General features: G+C 40.9%; 1 protein-coding gene across 4 annotated transcripts in view; it reads left to right on the top strand.

Moving 5' to 3' along the window:
* Positions 1 to 27,811, top strand: part of FGGY (FGGY carbohydrate kinase domain containing) — a 394,984-nt gene that overhangs the window by 282,682 nt on the left and 84,491 nt on the right. For all 4 annotated transcript variants that reach the window (XM_012639482.1, XM_012639483.1, XM_012639484.1 and 1 more), the window contains 2 exons: positions 9,906 to 10,053; positions 23,545 to 23,619. In XM_012639482.1, coding sequence (XP_012494936.1) covers positions 9,906 to 10,053; positions 23,545 to 23,619 — 223 coding nt within the window. The remainder of the gene's footprint in view (positions 1 to 9,905; positions 10,054 to 23,544; positions 23,620 to 27,811) is intronic.

Below are 27,811 nucleotides of genomic sequence, written 5' to 3'. Positions count from 1 at the left end.
TAAAAAATTTAAAAAATAATAAGTAGGCGAATTTCATGATAATAATGCATAGTTATCAGGCTTTTTAAGAAAAGTCAGGTACTTTATAACAGTAACAGAGAAACTTCAGGTAGCTAGTACATGGCAAAAGAAAGAGTCTAAGGTGTTGGTTAATATTAATTGACTCTGGAGCCAAATTGCCTTTCTCTCAGCTTTACCCCTTATTAGCTATGTGCCCCTGGGTACTTCATACCTCATTACATAGTGATAATTAAGTGTCTACCTGTAATAAGTGCTTAATAAATAACAGTGCTAGTGATAGAAATTATTGTTGTACTTGCTTACATTAGACATTTCCATTCCATCAGGGGCTTGCATTCGAACAGGGGAGGCGCGCCTGCACCGAGCAGAGTGAAATGCGTGCTGTGCTAGAACGTAGGCAGTGCGTCAGCAGCGGGTAGGGAAAGAGGATTGATCCTGACAAGGAGTGTGAGAAAAGTTCACAGGCTTCTTCTTTTAGGAGACTTTAATTACCACACCATTACCATGGAGAGGGATCACACCATATAACCTCCTCAACTAGCACTTTAGGTGGCTTAGAGACCATATAACCTAGAGCAGGGATTCCTGGCTTCAGATCATCAGTGAACCCCTTGAAATTGTGCACAAGGTTTTGCTGATTACCTACTTATGCCTGTACTTCTGTGAAGAGGAGCCATAACTTTCATCACATTCTTCAGGGAACCAGCATTTATAAACTGCTAACCCAAAGAAAAGAGCACTAGATTTGGAGTTCTTGATAGCTAAGTTTCCTCACCCATAAAATCACAATAATACTGCCCCGCTTATTTTACATGTATTGTAAGGACGAAAGCAGGTCATGGGATTATCAATATATGAAGATCTTAATGCTCAACACAACCTAACTGATTGAGTTAGATTTTGCAATGACATACTCAAAACTTCCAGAACTTTCTTCTATAAATGAACCTCATTTGAGTAGCTTTTATTGAATATAAAAAGGAAGAATTTGTGGATCAGCATGCCAACTCAGAGAAACAGCAATACTGGGTGGTTCAGAAGCAGCAATTTATAAAATTCAGTCTTGGAATCAGAGCTGGATTTAAATCCCAAATGTTTTCACATACTTCATACACCCTTCCAGCTACTCCCTGTATTTCTCCTCTTTAGAGCAAAGTTTCTCCAAAGCACTGCCTATACTCTTGGTCTCTCTTTCTTTACTTTCTACTCCTTCCTTGCCCACTCTGGTTTGAATTCTGTTGCCATCACCCCCTGAAACATTTGATGTTAAGGCTGTCAGTGACCTCTGTTTTGCTAAATCCATAGGATGTTTTTCAGTCCCCTTTCATGAGTTCTCAGCAGCATGTGGCACCAGTGATCACTCTTTTCTCCTTTTAACGTTCTTTTCCTTGGCTTTCCAGAGTGTCACCCTCTCAGTTTTCTTCCCTTGTCTCTGACTCTTCCTCCTTAATCTCCTTTTCAAGCTAATGGTTTTTTTCTTGACCATTATTAACATTAATGTTCACCATAGCTAGCTTTCCGGACCTCTTCTCTCCTTGCCATTTCTTCCAAGGTGATCCCAGCTACACTGTTGACTTCATTTCTTTCTGTATGTTGTCAATTCCCAGATTTTATCTCCAGTCTACTTAGTAGTAGGTATTCGATAAATGTTAGTTCTCTTCCCTTCCATTTTCCTTCTATCGTCTTGCAAAGGAAAGTGCTTCTGTACATTATCTGATCTATGCGGACAGTATTCTAAAACTATGGACCATTATGCTTTCAGGTCTTAATAGGCATAGCTGTTGTGAAAATGAAGTTAGCTCTTTGGAAGGAAAGACAAATCCCTTAGAATTGGGAACCATATGCCTCTTTTGCTGTGACTTGGGGCTTTCTGAAAACAGTGGTGCAGGTCACCCCTATCTCAGAGCTTAGCATTAGCAAGTCCTGTTTGAAACTGGAAACAAGTGTTGAGAAACAGTTTATTTTATATTTTTGATTTACCATAATCCTTTTAGGCCCCATCTCTGAAGAGAAGTGTTTCGTGAGCTTACAAATTAAGTAAACAAGAACTAAATGTGCCCATAGTGTAACTGGCAACCAGAGTTTCTCTTTAGATGGGACCATATATCTAGATATTTTACTCATTACCAGAGATTGCCTTACGTTGATCGTAACTTCAGCTCTTTTCCTCTAAACTGCCTCTAAACTTGATTTTCTCACAGAACTTTAACTAAAAATGTTTCAGAATGAAATTCGGTGACAACAAGGTTTGGTGAGATGTTGGCATAATCTACAAGTGCTAGATTCAAGGTTGGCAGCAGAGTCACGGTTAAAATCCAGGGCTCTGACTGTCTGATCTGTTTGATGAGTGTCTTATGAGCATTTATAATACAAGAGTGAGCAAAGAAAAAAGTCCTTGCTTTCATAAAAATTATATATATATACACACACATATACACACATGTATTTATACATATAGCACATGTACACATATGCACGTGCATATATACACAATATATATGTATGCATACACATACGTAGGTATAGATATAGTTATAGAGCCATCTAGATATATAGCCAGAAATTGTTAAATGCTCTAAGGAAGAATAGAAATGAGTAAGGAGATGTAGAACAAGGGGTGTCGAGATGAGGAACGGGAGCTGTTTCAATGAGGAAGCTGTCCTTAGTGAGGTGCCACTTGAGTGGGACTTTGAGTGAAAGGAAGGAGCAAACCATGACTCTGTGGGGCAGATCCCTCCAGGCAGAAGGAACACCAAGTCCCAAGGCCTTGAGCCAGCGGCCAGCTTGGTAGGCTCAGGGCTCACTGCAAAGGCCACTGTGGCTGGACCGAAGTGGGAGGGAGGAGGAACAGATGAGCACTGAAAGTGAGCCAGGGGCCAAACCCTGTGGATCATTGTAGATAACTATAAGGACACTGGATTTTATTCAAGGTTTTAGTTTTTGAGCAGGGGAGAGATATGATCAGATTTATCTTTTAAAAGGATTACTTGGCTGTTCTGTGGAGAATAATCTAGCCATTGGTGGGGAGGGAGAGAGAGAACAGAAGCAAGAGATGGGGAAGTTGTGGCCCCTGAGCATACTGAGGCAGCTTACAGTCTCTGGAGGAGGAAGGCCCATAAACAGAAAAGCCTGCTCTGCCCGGCTTCCTTCTGCAGGGGTTACTATAACCAGTGGTCATCTCTGTTGTGATTCCATTGGTTTTCAGGTTCCTTAGAATTGTCTTTGTTCTGCTAATTCACATTTTTTCTCTTAACCTGTCTATCTTTTTTCTCCACTTTCCCTGGATTTTCCTGTTATCCCTTTGAGAACAACCAGTATTTCTTGATCTGATTTATTCTTCAGACTGCTTTTGCTTCTGTGATTCCCATAGTCCCACTCTGGATCAGTTTCTTAAAATTTGCTGGTCCTCTATATGCCAAATCTCAGATACATTTAAAGCTTCCCATTAAAGGCTATGCAAATCCCCTTCAAGCAAGGGAAGGAAAAAGAAAGAAAAAGAACATTTATTAAGAATTTGCAATGTGCTTGGTACTGTGCTTAGTGATAGTTTCACATATATTATCTTATTTAATTCTAGATGAGGAAATGAGGATTATTGGGAGCTAAGATTATTCTCCCTTTCCATTCTGCTCTTGTGTTCTCCGATTCCCCCCTTGGCCTTCATGACTTTTTAAACCTTGGTCCTTAATTCTGACAACTAGGTCCATCAGTCTATCACCAGATATTTACTTAGCCTCCCTTCAGCTAGGGCAATCATAGAACCAGGGTGATGATATTAATACCTTTCATCCCCAAGGTTATGCAGGGATTTTCAGTAAATTCTTGAGGGCTCCCAGATCAGAAGTGTTTTGTAAATAGAAATTAGCTAAGTATTATTATGCTTTTCTTTGACTTCTATTTTGCAGGTAAATAAGTGCTCAGGGCTTTGGGGTCCTCAACAGAAAACTAGGGGCTATGCTGATTTAGGAAGTAATTCTATTTTCTGCACTGTGTGCAGCCCAGCACAGTGCCTGGCACACACATGGGGTGGAGGAGGGGCTCATAAGATGTCTATTCCTTTTCCCTGCCCCATTCTTCCGTATACACCAGCATACCTGAGAGGTTGTGTCCATGTGACTTCAGAAATTCACACTTTGGGAGCGGAATACAGCAAGATAACAGAGATATCTATAATGTATTAATATAAACACTTAAGATGTCTGGGAATCTACCAAATTCCCTCAGTTAAGAGGTAACCTGATGTCTTAGTCCATAACAAAATACCATAAACTAGGTAGCTTATAAACAACAGAAATATTTTTTCTCACTGTTCTGGAGGCTGAGAAGTCCAAGATGAAGGCACTAGTAGATTCAGTGTCTGGTGGCCACCCAAATCCCCGTTCACAGCATGGTGCTCCTCACTGTGTCCTCACGTGGCAGAAGAGACAAACAAGATCCCTTGAGGCTCTTTTATAAGGCACTAATCCCATTCCTGAGGGCTCCACCTTCATGACCTAATCACCCCCAAAGGCCCCACCTCCCGATACCATCACCTTGGGGATTAGGAACTCAATATGTAAATTTGAGGGGAACACATATAGTTCATAGCACCTGAATATAGTTACCTTTCATAGCAGCTTTTCCAGAGGCTCATCAAGTATTCTTTCTCCATAAATCATCAACGATCCAGAGATTCCAATTCTAGTATTCTACATAAAAGACCTATATTCATTCATTCTACACGTAAGTTACTATGTTTTGAGCACTTGATAGGGTGGGTAAGATATAGTCCTTGCCTAGAAGGAGTTCAGAATCCAGAGATGGATATGAATGAAATAAAGAGGAAATTATTATACAGTGGAGAAAGTGCCATTTATCCATTTGACAAATACTTTTGAGTGGCGCTATGTGCCAAGTTTTCTGCTAAACTCTGAATATATACTGGTGATGTTCTGCCCCTACTGTCCAGGGGAGGCTGTAGGCAGTTAACAAGTAAATTAACCCATAAATAAGTCTACAGTGACAAACGTGAAAAGACAGAAATTAGCAGAGTGCTGTGATAGAATATCAGGGAAAACTCATTTAGAGAAGGTGGTCAGGGAACCCCTGGCTGGTGGACTGACAGTTAAGATCTTAAGGATAAAAGGGATATTACCACTTGAAAAGCAGAAGGAAAGAGGATTCCAGGTGAAGGGACTGGAATAGATGATTAGGCCACAGACCAGAGTGGGCAAGGCGAGGTTGGAGAATGGGGCAGGGTCATCCAGGGCCTTTTAAGCCAAAGCAAGAAATCAATTTTGTCCAAAGGACAGTGGTTAGCCATTGCTGGAATCTAAGCAGGGGAGTAATGTAATCAGTGTTACTGCAGAAAGTCTCTTTATTCCCAAGCCAGATAGCAGGAATGCTACCGTCAGACCCCCAGTATGGGCGATAAAGGTCTATGGCAATCCACTTCTGAGGGTGTGCGAAGATGCCAGCATCACTCCTCCTTTCCCCTTAGAGGGCTGGGGCTGCAGAGGGCAGGGCGGGAACTGAGATGGCTGTGGCCGCTTAGGTTGCTGTTGGAGCATGGGCCTCAAGAAAGGCCTCCAGACATGATATCAAAGATGAGTCTAGAATGATGATTGATGTTGGCCAAGTAAACAAGGTAAGACAAAGAATTCTAGGCAAGAGGGAGTAAACTAGGCAGACATTCAGAGGTTAAAGCATGCATGTTATGAAAATGAAAAGTAGTTCAGTGTGGTTAAAGCGTGGTGTGTACAGGCGTGAGGAGGGAGGAGGAATGAAAGACATGTGCGATACAGTGAAAGGTAGAAGAGGTAGATAATGGAGAGCATCTCATGCCAGGCAAGGAAGTTTGTGCTTTCTCCAGAGGACAATGGGGAGAAGCCATTGAAGGGCTTTAAGAAGTGGGAGTCATAATCAGAGTTAGATTGTAGAAGAATCACTCAGGAAAGAATGCAGAAAACCTAATTGGAGGGGTTAAGATTTCAAGCACGAAAGTAAATTCAGAGGCCAAACCTCTAATCCAGGCATTTGAAGGTGATTTGAATAAAGTAGTAGCAGCTAAGCTGGAAAAAACTAGTTACAGGGATATTTAAAAGGAATCGGCAGGTCCTGGTAAAAGATTAAATTTGGGAGCTGAGGGAAAGAGGTGAGTCAAAAATGATACACACTCTGACTGTGCCTCTCAACTGGTTGCTTGGGCAACCGCTTAAATGAGATTGGCTTTGTTTAAACCAAGGAACAGCGAAGGAAGAATCAGTGTATCAGAAAAGATGATGTGTGTCCTATTAGACATTTTTAGTTGAATTGCCTTTGAACATCCAAGAGGAGGCGTTTCAGTAGTATTCAGATACTTGACCTGGAACTCATGAAAGAGAAATTGGCAGGAGATAAGGCCATATATTTGGAAGTCCTCAACTCTAGATGGTATCTGGAACCATAGGAAGAGGATGGGATTATCCAAGGGTAGATAAGGAGTAAGAAAAGGGCCAAAGACAGATCTTTGGAAGATTTCACATATCTAAGAGACAAGGAAAGAACCAGTCAGAAAGGAGGTAGGAAAATCAACAGAGTATAATGTTTTGGAAACGAAAGAACAAATGAGGAAGAAGTGGCCAAAATGATGTAAAATGCAACAAAACAAAACAAAACAAAAAAAGGTCCATTGTTCTTAACAAAGAGGATATAGTTCCTCATAGTGGGACCAGTTGCAGGAGAATAGGGCAGGCAGAATGCATGTTGCATTAGGTTAAGAAGTAAGGAACTGGAGACAGACAGTATAGATGCTTCTTTTCCAAGACTTTCTCTTACTCCTAGAAAGTGCACTCATGTCTCTTGTTATACCATGGGTTCTGATTTTTGGTTTGAGAGTATGGTGACCATACTTCTGGGCAGCCTATGAGTCCAAAGAATTCAGTGATTTATGGAGAGGGAGAGTAGATACTCCAAAACTGTTGTCTGCATTTAAGATTGTAAGTAATAAACTCTGAAAAAAATCTTCATTGACTCTTGCATTTTTTTAAAATCTAGAAATGAGTTTCTTGTGATGGCATGGAAGAGGGAACTATTTATGAATAACCTAGCATTTTACAGCGCTCAGGGCTCTATGTTTAATCTTTGTAGCGACCTATAAGGTGGAGAGTATTAGCCCCAGTTGCAAAAGAGTAAATGGGCTCAGAGCAGTTCGGTGTACCTGATCACCCAGCTGGTACCTGGTGAGTCACTTTATGGTTGTTGAAACTGTATTTTCTTTATCTTACCCAGTGGAACCTGGACAGTAAGAATTTCTCCCTGTGAGACAGGATATATTAGCCTGGGGCTCATGAGAGAGAGGGAGAGCGATCCACTTGGGATCATAGTTAATATTCGATTCCCTGGCTAGAAGAGGCCAGGCTGCCATTTGAGAAAGAATTGATAAAACATGCAAAATGAAACAAAGTCAGAACCAAAAAAGGCATCATGCAAGGTTAAAATTATGTGACTAATGATGTGCATTAGTTATTTTAATGTCTTCCAAGTGCATTTCATTTTGAATGATATACTCAGATAACACACGGTATAATTGAAAAAACATGTAGGAGAATGGCTGAATTCAAAGAATAAACATACAGCTGCGAGGAGGTTAGGAGTCAAAGGGATAAGCACATGCCCCATCCCCCAGGGATCTCATTAGTGCAAGAGTGACCATATATGTAGAGGCTAAATGAATCTCACTGTTTGCAAAGACCCGCAGTAAATGAGACAATGACGAATCAATAGTAATTAGGACTATAGGTTCTTATTGACCCAGATGTCTGAAACCAAATGCCCTGCTCTGAGATTCCTTGAGAGGCAGAATGAAAAGATTTATAGATGTGCGCTTCTTTAAAAAAAAAAAAAAATTTCTTTAAGAGCAGTGATGCTATTCTAAAGTGGAAAGTTGCTAGAATTAGTGTAGACTCTTGACTTCTAGCTGGAAAGGATATTCTCCGGACTTGCATTGTGAATGTGATTCCTGTTGGATGAGGAGCAGAGAGAGCTGGGAGATAGAAAACCAGGGTGTGATCCTATTCTACCAAGGAGGCCTCAGAGGATCCTTCCCTAAAACCATAGTAGAGTCAGTCTAAAACAGTTCGAGTGTGAGGCTTTGATGAATAATTTCTGACCTGAGATACAGACAGCACATGCTTCAGAATCACTCAGAGATGGGTTTAAAGTTGGACTCAGTCCTGTCTCTTCACCTCTTGGAGCATTATCTGTAAAGGGGTGTTGGCGATACCCTCTCATTGTGCAGTAGTGGAAGGCCTGGTGTACTCAGTGAATGGCAGCTGGTCTTGCAGTGGTTGCTCAGCCTTTTCCAAGTACTATCTTATTCCTCCTAATATGATCTAAGGCAGAACATTTTTTACAGATGGGAATGGGGTGTTACAGCGATAAGCAACAAGACTGCTAGTAGGTAGAGCTGCCCTCGCCTCCACCCCAGCACACATCTCTCACACACATGCACACACTCTCACATTTACACACACTCTCTCCTGCTCACACAGAGCAGTTTTGCTTTTCTATGTTTTTTATATTGCATTTCCATATAAAATTTTTGTTTAATAGAAGAGTTCCACTGGTAGAAGGGAACAAAGAGAGTTTTAAAACCACGGTTCTACTTGTTTGTTTGTTTGTTCCCTTACTCTTGGTTTAGAAAACTTTCAACAACTTCACAAGATCCACGGGGACACTGGTGGTGACACAAACTAGAACCTGAAATCACTGAGCCTTACTTCTAAAACATTTTTAAAATGCAAAACATAAATAAGTCTTAGGTATCTTAGATGTTAACCTCCTTTGGACATTGATTTCCTATACTTTTTTTCCTGCCATTATTCAAGCTGTGTTTTTAACCTTTAAAAGAGAGTTCCAAAGGGCCCCAATGGGAAGTCGCACAGATGCCAACCTCTGAAATACACACTTTCTTTTGGCATCATTGGTTCAGAACTTGAAGAGGCTAACCAGCTTTAATTTTTGTGCCATGCAGTAAGATTTAACCCAGTAAGGTAGGTATCATTAAATCTATTTTATGAAAGGGAAAATTGGAGTTCAGAGAGGTTAAGGCACTGGCCCGTGTTACCCAGCTAGGACAGACAGGAACCAAGATCTGAACCCAACTGTGTTCTCAAGCCTGTCATCCTCTCTCTGTCTCCTTCTTACCTGAACATGTGAAGAATGAGGGAGCTGGTCTGACACCCTCCATTCTACATATGAAGAAACTGAGGGTTAAAAAGGAGAAAAAACACATATTGTCCTTTGTTGGGTTTAGGATGAAAATCAAATCTCCGATTCCTGATCCTAACTGCATTCATAGCATTAATTCACTTCCCTTAGCAAACTCCTATCCTGAATCTGGGATCTTATATTTGTCTGTATTTGCCATCTCATCCTTATAATTACAATTACGAATACTGATTTTAATAAAATTTTTACATATGTACAGTATCGTAGAGTTTACAAAATACTGTATCTTCATATACTTAATCTTCTTTGATCTTCACAGTAACCCTGGGAGGTCAGTTGGACAGAGATTTTGATATCTGTTTGTACAGATGAGAAGAAGGTGATTCAAATTGAATAACTCTCACGGTTATACACCTACTAGGAGTAAAGCCATTCCTGGGTCCAATCTTCTGACTGCAGACCTTTTTCCTTTCCACTAGGACATGGCACCGTTTTTTGGTGATTGTACAAGCTGACGTGAGAGTGTAGTAAACTAGTTTCTCTGGGTGTGGAGTAGTTCCTTTGCCGAAGCTTTGAGACCCTGCTTACTTTCCTGGGCCTATTATGGAAGTACAAATGATTTCTTTCTACAGAACGATTTGCTCCCCAACCCTACCCTCCTTTTAAAAATGAAATAAAATCCACTTCTCTTCCAGATGCCAGAATATATATGCATATTTGAACAGTCACCTGGATCTGATTAAGAAGGCCCGGCCTGTGGGTTTCCTCACTGTTGATTTACATGTTTGGCCAGATTTCCATGGCAACCGGTCTCCCTTAGCAGATCTGACACTAAAGGGCATGGTAAGTAACAGCCAGTCCTTGCACGTAGGTGAAGGCAGGCCAAAGGGCCACAAAGTCTGGACGAAGCAAAGGGAGGAGCAAGGAAAAATAAAACAGGCCACCAGCCCACTGGCTTTTTGCAGTTGTGTTGCTGTTGTGAAGGCTGTTGCTGCTCCCCACGATGACCTGCTGAAAGTTTTCATTGTTTCTGCGCCAACCTTGAGAGCGTTGAAAGCAGTGTTTCCTATGTTTAGCTACTGCTGCCTCTTTGTCCCATGGAGTGGTGGAACGTCATACCTATGTAATTTTTGTATTTACGTCGGTTCTTAAAGTCATGTTTTCCAACTGCATCTTCAGGTTGCCCAGTAAATCAGTGGTAAATATTACCACCCATTGTCTTGCTGACCACAGCTACACATCTGCCTAGGCTCTGAGTCAGGACTGGTCAAAGTCTATGCTAATATATTTAGGATTTTGGATTAAACCTTGGTAAAAGGAAATACAATTTATAACTTATGTTGGAGGACAAATTTCACTTTTAGTGACCTTTAGGGTGACTTCCACTGTGGAGATTCTGAGCCCTCCTGGAGTGGCCAGGATGAACTAGGTGGGAGAGCTCACAGGCACCTAAGCTGAGATAGGGCATCTTGGTGACCAGGCGAGATTGGGTGGCTGGGAGCAGTATGGCCATCGAGAATCACGCTTGAGGATGAATGAAGCAGGTTAAAGCAAGAGAAGGATCCAGAGAAGGGCCCAGGCAAGGCCACAGATAAGAAAATAAGTCGCAAATGCAGACTCCAGGAAGATGTCAAGAAGCTAAGAAGCAGAGTGTTATGTAAGTTAAGGCAGGGAGTTCAGACCAGAGGCTGTGAGCAATGTAAGGTGTGTGCACAGGCGGCTGCATGACAGTGGAGTAGGCTTGGTGGCTTCAAGAACTTCAAGACTCAAAAGACTACCATTTTCTGGTTAATTTTATGGATATTGTTGTAAATACTTTTATGGTGCCAACAGGAAGACCTGAACTTGATTTTGATTACCTAGCTGACATAATCAACTTCTGCTATTAATAATATAAGGGAGTCATGGTGAAAAGAAAGGAAAATTGGACGTAACAAAAGTTATGTTCGTCCATGAAGTGTGCCTACCCAACAAATAGTGAACTTTGCCTCCTTATTTGGCCTGTGGGGACAGAAGAGTACGGTCCAGAGCAGGCCATGTGGCAACAGGCTAGAGAGCCATACTTTCTGATAACTAACTCTCTGCAAACAGGGTAGGGCAAACACGTCTTATGTGGGTACAAAAATGAATATGTTAATTAGAGACAAATATCTACAGCCAAATACAGTTAGACACTTGAAATGTTAAAGAAGTTAAGAAGCTTGACCAGTCCTTAAAACGACCTCAAAACGAAGCAGAGTTGCATGGTAAAATGGTCATGGCTCTGGAGTCCATAGACCTGGGGCCCTCCCTTGCCAATTTCTGCCAGCTTCAGTACCCAGCATGTCAGCCTCCATGTCTCCCAGTGGCTTTAGTCTGTTTCTTAAAACCAATCATGGCATCCAAAGACCTAAGCAATACCATCATAAGGATATTCTAATAAAGTTGACCCAAATGCAGAATGTAATTCCCAAGGAATCAATCGAGTGTTCTGAGGAATGCCCATCTCATGAAAATAAGTATGTACTCACCAAGAGACTTCTTACATGGGGGCATGTGCCCAATTGTATCTAAAAATTCTGTTATTAATATATTTACTTTTTGAAAAAGCTTTATTGTTTTATAAACATACCTCATATATTCCTTGATACTTCTTAGCAGTGATTTCCCTTTATAACTGTCTTTGAGTTTGTACCACAACAATGGAAGGAGAAGGTGACCTCAATAAGATAGAAGGAAGGCAATTCTAGGCTAAAAGCTTTGGCTGAAATCTCTTCCCTTCAGTTCAATTTTTGATAATATTAAAATAATCACCCTGAAATTCTCCTGTTACTATGTTGTATGCTTTTGCCAGAACCTACGATGACTCCTACCTCCAACACTCATTCAGTAAATATCAGTTTGGTGCCTGTTGTGTGCCAAGCACGGTGCAGATGCAATAAGGTACAATGATTTCTGCACTTATGGTGCATGTTTAAAGTGGTGGGGGGAATGCTTGATAAAATGTTAATAGGAACTAGAATTGTCAGGATAATCCCAACAGGGCAAGATCCATATATAGTTTCTCTTTTTGGTTGCTAAAACATTTCCCCTGGGCACATAATAAGAGCTAAATATGTACTTATTGATAATTTATAGGCAACATGGAGATAATAAAGAGGTCATTTATTGCTTTAGAAAAAATAAACTTCTGAACAACATGCTAATACCAAATGGATTAGATAGCTACTGACTCTTGCTATCCATATGGTAAGTATTCAATATCAACATTAATGTGCAAGTAAATTATGTCGATAAGCTCCCATTGTATCATAATTATGAGTACATTTGTTCATCAAACAAATACAGGCCCCATTAGTGGGGGATATTAGGGTAAATAGACACAATCCCTGTCTAGGAAAATATCACTGTCTCTCCTGGGCAGACTGAATATATAAACAGCCAATGGAAAGATGGGATCAAGCTCCAAATGTCACTTATTGTCCAGGGCTCTCTGAATTCATGGAAGATGATTGCCCATCCTGGTCTCAGCAATCAGGAGAGGCTGAGACAGGAGGTGACTTGGACACAGAGTGAGGCAGGGAAGAGGGTTGGGGCCAAGGAAATCATAGTATATGCAGTGCTTGGAATGGAGAGAGGGCATGGCATATGAATGTCTATTACTTTGGCTCCTTGTGTCATTGTCTAACCAATGGTAGACTGACTGCCTTTAGTGTTTTATCTTGGCAACAAAAAAAGAAAATGTTTCCTCAGAGAACCACTGGCTATACCCTCTATTCCTTCTGCTTCAGTGTCATTGCACTCTCCCAGTTCTCCACTCCCCCCTCAGTTGACTCTTCCCCCACCTTTGTCAAACATTCATCCATTCGGTATGCTTTTATTGAACACCTGCTATGTGCAGGCCTTTGTTAAGCCAGGGAACACAAAAAAAATAAAAAGCAAAGAAAAGTGCCTGTCCTAAGTTTACTTAAAAGTAAGGGAGATAATTATTGCACATGTATGAGAGAGAGGGAGAAAGACTGTGTTTATATTATATAATCATTTTACAGTGCGATCCCTGTAATAATCTGTGCAAGCTGAAGGTGACACTCAGTAAATGTCTGACTTTGGAATTTTTTTATGTGGCATTTGCCTAGCAAACCCTGATGCAGTCTTTCTTTACTTCACTCAAAAATATTTGTAAAATGTAAAAAAGACATAAACTCATATTAGCTTTGGAAATTAGGATGACACTCAACTAGGAAAACTAGAATTGATATTCCCATAGAGGATCTGGGAAGATTTTTCCAGAATCTAGAGGACTAACTTGTTTGATAAACATAATATGTGACACAAGAACAAGGTCCAGCCTTGAAAGGGTTTGTACCTCCCCGCCGTCTGCTCCCTAGCTAAAAACACAGGTTCTTTTAAGCCTAAAACCAGGGCAGCTATCCCTCTATTCTGCTGCCGATGGTTGAGGGGTTTTTGTTTTGTTTTTTTTGGGGGGGGAAGCAGCCAATGAGTTTAATTTCCTAGACCTCCCACACTCACACATGACCAAGTCCCTATCTTCCCCTTCAGTTCAATTCGTTTAAAAATTGCTAACCCAAGAAGCCACCTGGACAGGAAGTATGAGTTAGGACAAACAGTGATGCCTTACTTTCTAAGCATCCTAAGTACAATTCTGTTAATGGAGAAGAGGTAGGAAAAACCTTGGTAGCTCTGTGAATTTGGAGGAAGGGTGTGGTTTTGCACTGTTTGTCCTGGGGCTAGAAAGTCAGGCAGTGGTGATCTACTTCAGTCCAACAAAGCTACACAAAATAAAAACTGCTACACTCTAAAAATTGGCATCTAGCTGTAGATCTGAAGAGCAAATCCAAGTATGCAGTGAGTGGTGCTAAGAGAAAGTGATGTGTACTGTATTCTGGGAAATACTGAATATGTATAGCTCTCCAGTTAGAGTAAATTTTTAAAAATAACAAAGTGAGTCCCATTGGAAAAACATTGTATTCAAAGAAAAAGAAGGACCATTTGGAACACTTAGGGAAAGACCTCTTACAAATTATTTACTTCTGAAACCAAAAGAAAATATTACAGAACTACTTGACATATTCAATGGGATTTCTTTAAAAGACATATCTCTATGAAATAGGGCAGAAATTAATTAGGAAAGAATGAATTAAGATGAAAGGACAGTAGACTGAGAAAAAAGGGAAATGATGAAGACCACAAGACAACTAAAAATGCAATAACAATTAAAACCTGTGCTGAAAGCAATAGGGAGTATAATAAATTCACTGAAGAAAATAAGATCAGGGCTGTCATAAAACTTAGCATATATTTTAAATTTTCTCTATTAGAAAAACATTTTGAAGATAGAGGCTATGGCTTATTTACTTTTTTAATCTCAACAGTGCTTAGTCAGAGACTGGCACTAAATAATTGCCTTATGATCAAACAATTATTTCAATCATCATTTGCCTATTGAGGAACAAACAGTGATATGCCTGAGGTCACAGTGCCAAGAAGTGGCAGAGATCGACCTTCAGCCTGCACAGCCCATGAGGCCGCCTTAACTTATAACTCTGGAATTCACAAAATGCACTGAGGACCATTAGAAAATCAAGTCCCCACAGATACATCATACGTGGCTTAATGCTGAATCACTCTCCTTAGGCTAGTCCCTGTTCTGACCACCAACCTTGTCGCTCATCCTCCCATTTTTACCCTAACCTTGGTCTTTGGATTTAAAGTCTGACCCTGTCTCTTCTCAATAAGGTTCTAATTTCCTTCCCACACTCACTGACCCAGATTTCCAAAGTAATAGCCACCCCTGGTTTCACCTGGCTCTAAAATCTTCCACTTTAGGGGCCCACTGTCATCAGTAGGAACAGGACATAACCAAGGAATCTTTTTATTATGCTTGATAGTGTCATTTTCTTTTCGTTCTGGCAACAGTTGGCTCGTGTTATGTGACTAGCTGTTTCATTTTGCTCTTGGTGATGCAGTATCAACCTGCAGCACTGGGCTAAAAAGAGGTGGTGGAGGTTAGGGGCAGGCAACTCCATAGTACGCCTGGACTGAGTCCTACCTGTGCAAATATTTCTCCTTTCCACTAGATAAATGAGGCACAGAAGGTGAGGGCTGCACATACGATTATCTAAAAGAAACAGAAACGTAGGTAACAACAGTCACAAAACGTTGAACGCTGGTGATTCTGGGTTCTTTCAAAACAAGACAAAACCAAAAAAATTGCTTGCTCTTAAAATAAATGAATGACATGGTCACACATAAATATAGATGAAACTAAATACTCACCATCAGGAGTACTTGTATGTTTTAGGCATTTTTTATGGTGGTTTTTACTTTGAACAGTTGGTTGGATGGTTTTTACCACTGTGAAGTAGTAAGGAGAGCCCAGGTTTTGAAATCAGGCCTGTATTTAAACTTGGCTTGAAAATGTACCAGTGTGTGACCCATAGTTCTGTGTGGTCACTCTGCTCATCAGTAAGCAGGAACAGCCCAGGCTTCTTTGCAGGGTCACTGTCAGAGTCAAATAGGAGGTGCCGGCACTGTGACAGGCACACAGTGGACAGACAACACAACAGATGCCTTGGAATAGGTGGCTCCTGCTTGGTGGCCCTTACTTTCATGTTTATAAGATGCCCAGCAGGATTGTAAGTGTGGCCTTGTGACCCTGAGCAGCCAGCTGTGGGCCTTCCACCTTACCCCAGAACTGATTGGACCCACAGTCACTACCAACCAGCCAGGGAAACTGAACGATCCCTTGGTCCATCACAGGAAGCAAGTCTCATACAACTCTGGAGATTGGTCTCTATACTTAAGTCCTTGGCCTTCAGTTTCCTCATCAACACAACAGGAAACTCAAATTTGGTATACCTTATGAAATAGTGTTGTAGGAATTTTGAAAGAGTTCTTGCCTCCTTGTATATATGAGCAGTTTTTGCTTATAAATTGGTATGACCTTTTAGTTTTGGTATTTTTTTTAATTGTTTTCCTGAAATATCCACTGAAATAAACAAATTATCCTGGAGACATATCAGGCCATGAAAACACACCAAACACACCATATTCACCATTGGTTGAGATATGTTTTCTCTGCTTCATTTTTAAAGTACAGCACTACCCAGAACGGAAAGTTACTTTCTGCTTCTTTGAAGAGCTGTAACTTCTAATGTCAAGCCATATGCTCCTCAAACTGCTGGAGAGGTTGAGTGCTGCTCCAACAGCTCTTCAAAGCAAGCACAAAACAAGTCTGCACATGGAAAACTGGGAGGGTATCAGGGAAGAAGCACTGAGCGATCTCAGCCAGTCCCAGGGGATCCAATCCCAGCTAGAGGCGGGTATCCCTAAGCAGATCCAGATGTGGGTGGAGTCAGCAACTCCCAACAGTATTTGCAAAAACTCAATAGACCGCAGACATCACCCCTGTGGCTGCTTCTGATGGGGAGATGGATGATGGAGCTTGAAGCTCAGGAAAAGCCTTTAAGTGATATATTTATAAGCCTTGGAAACACATGGACTCTTTGACATGAGTTTGTGGATGTTTTTCTTGTAATTTAACACTGTTTTATTCAGCCATTTTTTACATATTGTTTTTGCTTATGAAAAATCAAATCCTGTAACAAAGCTTACTATCTTCAGTGCCATTTAACTGGTTTTCTGATGTATGTTTTCTTACTGAAGTGACTAATTTACCAGCTGGCATTGTGACTTATAAGAGCTACCATTTTTCAGGGACCTGATGTGCCAGGCACCATGGTAGATGCTTTGCATGTATCATCAACAACCATCACAACAGCCCTGCAAGATAATGTTGTTGCCCCATTTAATACAAGAGAGAAACTGAGTCTCCCACCGGAGAAAAGAGTAGGTAGGAGTGGGATTGAAACCAGAGAGTTCAAACCTGGGCCACTGCCATTCTCTGGGGAAAAACTAAAAAGTAAAAAACTAACTTTGTGTTTTTCTCAGTCCTTCTCTATTTTTGATGTACCTGCCATATTTCTTTCTTATTTAGTGGCTTTTTAAATTCTATCACAGAATCAGACTTTTTTTTCCTTAATACTTCTTATCTTTCCTATATACACCAAACAAGAAGTAAAACTAGGGGATAGACTATGGGCAGGAGTATTTCCCAAGGTGTTGCAGCGTGGTAAAAGGCTGAGGGTCAAATCAGGTAGAATCTGCTGGGAAGGCTCAGAAGATTAACAGTGGGAAGGAAGTAAGGCCAGAGGACCAAGGATGGGATCCAGGTTGGCATGCAGACCCAGGACAGGGTGAAAAACAGCAAGTGGGGGCCAGAACAGTTGTACAGAACAGCTTTGGGACACTGGTGCATGAGCATATCAAAATGGCTTAGACTTAGCACCTCAGGGCCCAGGCAAACAAAGGGGTGTAGGGCCTGCTGCATTGGATGAACAGCAAATGAACTCGTGTTGTGTGGTGTAGAATTCACAGCTCACCAATAGACTAAAGTCATGAGGGACAGCGTCCATCCATCATCTAGTCATAATGTGTATATTAGTTGTCTGTTGCTGCTGTAATAAGTTACACAAATACAGTGGCTTCAGTTTATCATCTCGCAGTTCTGTAGGTCAGAAGTCCAAGTTTGCTCCACTGGTTTCTCTGCTCCAATTTTCACAAGGCCAAAACCAAGGGCTTTGATTTGGGAGATTCTGGGAAAAATCACTTTCCAAACTCATTCAAATTGTTGGCCAAATTCATCCCATGCAATTGTAGGACGAAGATCCCTATTTCCTTGATATCTTCCCAGGATCCTTCTCAGCTTCCAGAGGCCACCCACATTCCTCAGCTCATCATTCCCACCACCATCTTTAAAGCCAGCAGTGGTATATCAAGTCCTTCTCATGCTTTGAACCTCTCTGATTTCCATTTCTGCCTCATCTCTTCTACCATATTTCTTGAGTAATTCTTCTGCCTTCCTCTTCTGCTGTTAAGAGCTCATATGATTCTGGGCCCAAGAGGATAATCCAGGGTAATCTCCTTATTTTAAGGTCAACTGGCTAGTAACTAATTCTATCTGCCAAGTCCCTTTATAGCAGTGCCTAGATTAGTATTTGACTGAATAACCAGGGGACAGGAATCTTGAGGGGATATCTTTAGAATTCTTCCAATAGTAGCACATTGATCTGCATTTCCCAAATCTGGATGGGTTTGGGGCAATGTCCAGTGTTAGACTATATTTTTGACACTGAAACCTCTAAATACCGTTGCAGAAATTTGTCCCCCTTTCTCTTCCAGCCTGCTGATTATCTCAGACTTGTCCTCCAATCTCTCCCTGCCCTCCAGAGGTTTCCTATAAATCTCTGATCTTCCTCATTGCCTTGTCCGTGAGCTCCACCTTCATTATTGACTGAACAAACGGCACTTTTGCTGGTCTGTTGTGTTCTGGAAAGCTTTCAGCTAATTCCCCTGAGCCTTGGATACCTCCGTCAAGCTCTGATGACCCTAGAAAATCTCAGGGCTATGGAATCCCATTTTCCTGTCTTTTATAATCTTTAGAGACCCCTTGGGAAGCTATTCCTAAGCCTTTTTTTTTTCCTTACTGACATATATAATCAATTAATTTAACAACTGGGAAGGAAAAAAATTTAATTACTAATACATTTATTAATAATCTCAACTATTTTAGGGCCTACGTGCTTATAATTCATAATACCAAGGTTTAGAGCAATCATTCCCACAATTTGTTGTGCATTTGGACCTTGATAAAATGCAGATTATTGGGCCTACACCAAAGGTTCAGTAAATCTGGAATAGGATCCCAGGAAATCTGCACTCAACGAGGATCTCAGGAAAGAGTTAGAATATGTCCAAGTTTGGACAGCTAGTAAGCAGCAGCAAGATTTAAGCTGAAGTCCAGGGTGAAGAGTATCTGTCTCTCCTTTTTACATAGTGAATGGAAGCGTGTAGGTTGATAAGAACTAGGGCTTCCCCAAGGAGTCCTTGCAAGTGGCCCCTACTGTGCTATGTCTGGGCATTCACTTATCAAAGGCACTTTGCTTCTCCACACCCCAACTTGTCTGTGCCTTTACCATTATCATCCCAGTGCCGATGATCAGCTTCCATCCTGGCTTCCCCACACTGGACGGCCACTTGGCTTCAGTGCCCCTTGTTAAGACCCTGTTGGTACCCATAGCATGATGAAGGAGCTACTTTGTGGCTGTATTCCAATATACGAATGAGATTGAGCCTTTCGTGAAATTCAAGAGAAAGAGAATGAACGTTTATTAAGAGAAAGGGAAATAAACTGAGCACTTATGAAGTGCCACCTGTGTGCACCTAGTGGGCAATGTAAGAGCTAGAGGAGTATCTAGTTCTTGTAGACTCAGTACAGCTTACTGAAAAGTGATATCTCATTTGTAAATGATATCTCATTTAACCCTCCACAATAATACTTTAAGGTATGTATTATCATTCCTATTTTGCAGATGAAAAAATTGTAACTGAGAGAAATTACAAAACTCATACACTGTCATGCAGCCAGTTAGAGGGAATGTCAACGTTTAAACCCAGGTGTCCTACTCTAAAGCTCATTCTTTCCATTTATATGCACTTCTCTTCTAAACTCAAAAATGCCAATGTTTACATAAACATTTTATATCTGTAATCTAGGATGTTAAAATTATGCATTTTGCAGTTGTTTGCATTTTTTTTGGCCTTGTATATAACTTTCACACATCTCTAAATATTAATTATAAGTGCTTTCTCTCACAGTTCTCCTCATTACACAATAACAAAATAAATAAAATGTGCTTACCACTGCAACTCTCCCATGGGCCTTCCCCACACATTTGACTGTCTCACCCAAACATTCAAAATAGGCATATGTACATCTATAAACATACGCCTTCCACTTACGCTTCCTCCCCACTTCCTCTTATTGATGGAACCAGTCAGCCTTCAGCTGGGCTATTGGCTCCTCTGGCCGATCCCAGCCTTCTTAGCCATTTCGAAACTGTGCCTCCCCCAGGATATCCCTGGCACTCCCAGGGCACTGCCACCACCTCCCTTCCAAGACAGCTCCCCGAGGATCCCATTCAGCCTCCCCAGCAGGCCACAGGGCAGCCACTCCTTAGAAAGTTCCATCATGGGCTGGCTGTGCTGAGATCTGTGGTATATGGGAGAATATCAGATGGACTTAATGATCATCTGCCTTTCTGTCGTCTCCATTTGCATATCAGGTAGATGTCAAGGAAACAAGGACCCCAGACCACAGTATCTTTGCACTCAGAGAGACATCTTTCACTAAGTCACATTTCAACACCATGGCTCTGGTGTTAGTGGTGAGGGAATGTTGGAAATGGCCATAGCAGAACTGTGTTTGCTGTTTTCCTTTTGATACTGAGTACCTTCCCTATCATGATCCATGTAATAAATCCCTTCTAGAATTTCTTCCTGTCAAGAATGGCTGTGTTTGTTTTCTTTATCAGAAAAAGCAAAACTGTATCACCCATACTGTGTCCCTTTTTGCTATAGCTGCTAGCAAGCTCAAGAGTTAAATTTAGTGCTCAATTACATTGATGATCTCATTCTCAGTTTCTGAAAAAAAAAATTATCTTCCCTTTTCTTCTCTGTGATTTCTGAGCTCTGGAGGCACTAGAAATTTAGAGAAGAGTCCATGCTATCTTTTTGCTTGAATCTCACTGCTTTTCAGAAGTTCTTGTGGCTATCTGCTGGGGATTAAGGGAGTTAATTTCAGCTGTCACACCCCTTCTCTCTTACAGATTCTTACTAATCAAGAAGGATAGCAGCACCATTATCAATATCATTGTACAATGCACTGAGGTTCCTAATAAATACTCAGAAGGGAATGCGTCTTATATACAAAGCCAAATTTCACCCCTACCCCCATCACAAATTGTCCAAATTGGGTTTTCAGGGCCCATCTGTGGCCCATGGCCTAACCACTTCCCAGTGATAACCAGAGAGGAACGCAGAGGGAGGTGGCCTCCTGGACTGGCTCTGGAGGGGCGCTCTAAGCCGTGGCCCAGTCAGCTTCCTGGATAGACCAGCAGCAGAGGCCAGCACAGGAGAGAGAGAGAAACCAACATGACTAGTGATCCTCACCGCCTCAGGACCATGTCTGCCATGGCGCAGGTGGTTCCCACAAGGTGTTTCACTGAGGAGGGTTATGACTGGGCTGAAATCCTATTTGCTCTGTACCTTTTTATAATTCATTCTCTCAGATGAGGGTGCCTTCCTCTGATTCACACAAAGGCTGTGTATGAGCCACAGGGACCCCACTTCCTCTGATGAGGAAGGGTAAGCGAGGGAGCATGGCGTGAGTGTCTGAAAGTGTTCTTCCAGTGCTCTTTTCTTTGGGGCATGGTGCAAGTGTTCCCTCCTCTGTGAATGGGTGAGGAGCCGAGTTAGTAAATATTGTCCACCTCTAATTGTAGAATTCTACAAAGAAGGATAGGACATTAGGAGAGAGAGTCATGTCCAAAAGGTGAAAAGGAGCATTGAATTGTCACTAGTCCACACATTCAGCAGTATTAACTTAGTGCCTACTATGTGCCAGACACAGTGCTAGGCATCTGAGATACTCCAGTGAATAAGACCAAGTCTGCCAGAATACCCAGGTTCGGGTTTCCATTCTCTGCGTTCCCTTAGGCAAGTTATTTCCTCACCTGTGAAATGCAGTTCTGTAATGTCAGCATTGTTCATGTTCTCTCCTACTTCCAGAATTCTTCCCCTGTATCTAGCTCTCCAGGGAACTTCCTGAGGGATATTCTTTTACAGTTACTCGCTTCAGAAGATACATCCCCAGAGTTCCTCTCTGGTCTCTTATTCAAATTTTATATCTTCCTGTGTGTTAAATTCAAAGCCATAGTTCTTGTCTGATTGTCCTGTTATTTGCCAAGAAAAACTAGCAGCGGGTAGCTCCGCTGAATTGAAGAATCCTCTCCTTCACAGATGTAGGTGAGTCATTGGGAAGCCAGAGCAGGGGACGCTGAGCGAGGAAGGACAAGAGGAGAGGCTGGGAAGCGAGTGAAGGCCGGCCCAGGAGAGGTGCAGGAGGCGGTGAAGGCATTCCCATTGCGAAAAGAGGCCATGGGAGAAGTTGTAACAGGGAGTGACAGGACCAGATTTGCATTTGAGAACAATCGGTCTGGCTCCATTGCAGAGAGGAGCACAATTAGAGAGAGGGAGATTTGCTCAGGGGTTTTCTCAGCAATTAGGAAAGGCTTAACAGTGGTCTGAATTAAGGAAGTGAATGACCATGAGGATGAAGAAAAGATGGATTTGGAAAAGTTTGGGGAGATCAAATGTACAAGACTTAGGGATTGATAAAATCTGCATAGGGAGGATTCAAGAAAGAGGGCCCCCAGGTTTCTGGTTTGGGCCACTGAATGGTGTGTGTGCCCTGCAATATGCCAATCCTAGCTGGGGGCGGAATCTGGAGAGAATAATTAAATGGGGCTGGAGGTGAAGGAAAGGACCTCAGTAGACCACTCAGCTCCCCTGTTCTGATGCAGACAGCATGCCCACACCTGGCTGAGCTCGGGACCATGCACATCATAGGAGCTGAGTAAATGCGTGTTGTGTGAATTAATTTTATAACGTGAGTCTAAAGTGAGCTCTAGTATTGATGCCCACAATCTTCAAGCTAGGCTTGGAGAAACCAGCATCTTTCATCTTCTAGAAATGTCCTGAGACAACACCTTGGTGAATGAGAGACGTGAAGGTGGGACTGTGAACAAGCCTTGAAGGCATTCCAATCCAGCATCCTGTTCAGTTCTGGAATCTCTCAGAGACTGACATATTCCATATAAGCATATGATTCTGATTGACTTTAATGAGATTCCCTTGCAAACCACAGATTCTAAATTATCCCCTTGTAGGTATAATATTTATAGGAGACATATTACTTTACCCTGAATACCCCTTAGGCACCGTTACACTGAATTCTGACAGTAGTAGGACTCAAATCATATCATCTTGTACTAGAATGCCCCTGTTACATGTTGATTTCTTGTAAGCCACAGAAAATAGGTATTTATAAGAAAAGGGCATTTTTTTTAATACAAAGGTATTTAATTCTATGTTAAGAAATATCAAACACAGTCTTCCTATGGTGTTTATTTTATTCCATTTTTGTTTAATCTAAGGACAAGGCATTTTTCTTTGGGGGAGGAAGGGATAGTTTTTCCCAAGTCTGGAGATTAAACAATTTAGTAGGCATTTCACGTTCAGCTCACAAAAAGGGGATTTGCATATGAACTTGTTTCGGTGAGAAAACACATCTGAACGTGTTTCATGGGAACTATCTCTATCCATGGCAGCTCCTTTTGACCATCTCCTTCTTGTTTTTTTTCTCCATCCCTCCAGGTCACTGGATTGAAACTGTCTCAGGACCTTGACGATCTTGCTATTCTCTACCTGGCCACAGTTCAAGCCATTGCTGTAAGACACTGTAATGACATTTTTAAAGAGACTTAGGGCTGTCAATATGCTCTGTGCCACTTGTTCCCCAAGACACATAATATGCTTTTATGACAGAGATTCTTAATTAAAAAGGAGCTTGCAAAAAGGAGATGCTTGAATGTTCAGAATGTTGATGGAGATCCTTACCTGCTTTAACTAATAACCTCACATAACTAAAAGTGGAAAGGAGTTAAAGTCTTTGAATATTATACTTGTCATTCATCTGATTTGTCTTCTAAAGTTAATTAAATAATAGTAAGCAAGCAGATGCCATGTATGCTTACATTGGGAAAAATTGGTATTAAGGATGTCCGAATTTATAAAACACATGATAATTGTTCTTTTGCAAAAGGATTCATTATAGGGTTCCTTTAAATAGTAAGCTTCCTTACAACATGAAAGTGTGTGTTTTTAGATAATTAGCTGCTTAAATGAGAGGTTAGGATGGTTAGGGAGGAAGGGGTGAATTTAATTCTAAAATGTTAGGAGTGTCTAAAGATAAATCAAAAATAGAAACAAAAATCCTAAAAGCTCAAACATTGTCTAAGGAATCACTCTTCTTATCTAGAGGTGATCTATGGGTGGGCTGCTAAAGGATTCTAAACCTGGAAATCACATGCAAAAGGTTGTACATGTGTACATGTTCCAAAGTGGGAGAGTGGGTCGTGGCTTTCAGGGTCTCAAAGCAGGTAGGTACCCCAAAATAATTGTTAATGCAGTGAGGCTTAGCCACTTTTGGAAAGAGAATGGGAACCAACAGAAAAGAAAAATCAATGCCCTAAATTTTGATTCAACATTTATTTTTCAGTGACACCTATTTAAACAAATATTTCTGTCTGTTAATGCTGTAAGTACATATATAATATTGAATTATTCTGTTTGTCCATATAACTGTATAACCTCATTACTTTAAATAATGGAACTACATGCATATTTATTCATATCATCAATGAGAGTGCTTTTTTTAATGCTCAGAATCATCCAGGTGCTATGTATTTATAATAAAGAATGAAATTTCCCAAATAATAATAATACTCATAATACTAAAGAAATATACCTTCTTTATTGCAACAGCATGCAAGTATGGAATTGGCCAACTTGATTCAATAATCCTTTTAGATTATAGACTGGGTTGATAGTATCTTCCTGAAGCAACATTCTTATTGATTTAATAGCTTGGCCAGTTCAGTGAAATCAATCAGGCAGCTTTATGCATGGAAACGTGGTCAAAAACAGACAATGACGTCCGTCAAAATGGAGGAAATTAATAGTAAGAGGAAAACAGAGAACAGAAGTATGTATCAGTAGTAAAGAGAATTATTCAATTATCCTGTTTTATGGATAATAAAATGATAATGATGGTGGTGGTAATAATAAATAGAGTTTGGGGGTATTTATTATGTACCAGGCACTGTGCTAAATATTTTATACACATTATCTGATTTAACCTTATGAGGTAGATAGTATAATCCTCATTCCACATATTAGAAACCTAAGCTTCCTTGTGGTAACTTGCTCAGGGTCATATAGCTAGTACATGGCAGAGCTGAGATTTGAACGCGGCTTTCTAAAATAAAATGAGATGTATGAAGTACAGTCACACATGGCATAATGACATTCGGTCAACAAGGGACTGCATGTACGATCGTGGTCCCGTGAAATTACAATACTGTATTTTTACTGTACCTTTCTATTTTTAGATATGTTCAGATACATACATGCTCACCATTGTTTACAGTTGCCTACAGTATTCAGCACAGTAATATGCTGTACAGGCTTCTAGCCTGGGGGCAATGGGCTATACCATATAGCCTAGCTATGTAGTAGGCTGTACCATCCAGGTTTGTGAGTGTATATACTCTGTGATGTTTGCATGACAAAATCTCCTAATGATGCATTTCCCAGAATCGTTAAGTGACACATGACTGTATCGAGGAAATTTTACTCTCTGATATGGTTTGTTATATGAAAAGCCTTATAATATAACCAATCACTTACATTGAAATGAATAATCCTGGATAATCAGAGCTGCGTGATGCTCTCTCCCTTCTGAGCACATGCTAAGAGGACATGAAGGACAAGGCCAAACAAGATGGGCCAAGGGGCACCATCGCGTGTTGGTAATGATTATTACCTTTCAGCAGACACTGACTTTGTGCCAGGCACCAAACAGAGTGCCTTACCTACCTGTAGCTTAGAACAGTAACCCTGTAAGTAGATGGGTTTGTTCTCATTTTACAAACGGGGGAAGACCATTTGCCAAGGTCAAACAGCTAGTGCATGGTAGTTGGAATTTGAACCTCTAAACCTCTCACTCCCAGGCTCCTGCTCCTTCTGCTTTTCCATGCTGCCTTTTTCTTTGATCTGTTTCTAAAAGCTGCATGGATAAAATAAGCTTTCAGGCATTCCCGAGAACAGTTTTTTACTTAACACATGTGAGAAAATATCATTAATTTGGCCTGGGATTGTTTCACAGAGGTGCCTTTCCTGGTAAGAATACTGAACAGAAGTCCAGGAATGTATAAATGAGGTTAAACTTAATGCAGGCAGAGGGGGAGGGGGCAAGCCAGCTACATTTTCCCAAGTACCACACACTTGGAAAATCAATCTTGTATTTAATGGGCCGTACATGTATTAAAAGCTATCATATTTATTCTGTCCATTGTCTTAATGACCTTTATAATACCACAAAGGAAAGGCATTTTAAGACAGAGATTTTTCGATGAGGCTTTATTGTGGTGTCAGTTGAATGGTGAGGGGTTCAGTCTGTTTTGCAAAAGTATCCAGACATGCTGATCTTTTAGGCAAAAATGTACATTTTAATGAGGCATGCTGACAACAGATATTTTTCCATAATGTTCAACTTGGAAAATTTTTTTGTTTGTTTCATTGGCCCTGAATATTGCCTTAGCATCTATTTGTTGGTGGTTAGTTAAAGTTAAACAAATTCCTTTCTCTCTGTAGTAATATGTATGGTTGGTATTTTGTATGGATGGAATGAAATTTAGGCAAGATTGCAATGAAGTTAACTTGGGACTGTGCGAAACCCGCCGTGAAGTAAAATTCTCTCTTGATCACGCTTAATTGAAAGACCTGTCAACCACCCAGTTTATCCATAGTCTGTGCATCTATAGTTTTCTTTGCAGAACAGACCCTTAAAAAGTACTATTTGCATTTGAAGTCTCTTGATTTGCATTTGGTTCTGTGCATTCCCAGTGGAATAGCCTAATTTTAATTTAAATTTCTCTGTGAAAACATTTTTTCCAGAAAGGTGAGCACAAAATCATTTTTGTACAAAGCCCTTTGGTGGGACATTTCAGTAGGGTGGAGCATTATACAGAGTGGAGTCTGGGACACCAAAAGGGAATGCCGTGTAACAAACCGCTGGCCGAGTGGGAAATTCTAGCCTACAATGCCACACATGGGAGAGACAGGCTGTCACAGCCCCTCTCAAGGGAGTGCCTCTTATTAGGATCATTTCTTTCGTTTTCCCAGGAAATGTGCTTTGTATTACCCTTGTGTCCGGACTGCTAATCACATGGTCCTAGATCCCTGGTTTTAGAAATACCAGAAATATCAGTTTTACATGGCATTTCCATACAGATTAGAAGACAGCTACTTTCCCTCCCATACAGACTGTATTGCCTTAGTCAAATTATATATCTCCTAAGTGGGGATAACAATAGGCAGTTTTCACATTTGCCTTGGGATTGGAGATGACATTAACATGCATAGCAGGGTGCCTAGCATGTAGCTGGTGACCAGAATAGCTTTCATTTGTAAGCACCTTCCATAGGCTGGACTTTCTTCTGCAAGTTTTACATATGCTGCCTACAGCAGCAACCTTGTGAGGTAGGTATTACTGTATTTTATCAAGTCTAAGATGAAATTTTTAATTTTTTTGCATGGTAACATTTCTGACAATCCATAGAATTTTTAACTGAATGAATATGGTGTTATTATTCCCACTCAAAAAATGAGAATTGAGTCATAGAAAGGTTAGGCACAAGAAATACGTGAAGTGCCTGAATGCCAACTTAGGTTTTTTTCATTCAAATGTCGTGCTCTTAGCTATAACAGATTCATACCCCTAGAGTAGACCAGGGTTGCCTAGAATCCACCAGCATCAAATGATCCATGTTGGACTTAAGGGCATCTGTAGACTTCCTAA

Source organism: Propithecus coquereli, unplaced genomic scaffold, assembly GCF_000956105.1.
Source record: "Propithecus coquereli isolate 6110/MARCELLA unplaced genomic scaffold, Pcoq_1.0 Scaffold14, whole genome shotgun sequence".
Lineage (NCBI taxonomy): Eukaryota > Metazoa > Chordata > Mammalia > Primates > Indriidae > Propithecus > Propithecus coquereli.
The sequence above is the reverse complement of the archived record's forward strand: the minus strand, read 5'-3'. Positions and strand labels throughout refer to the sequence as shown.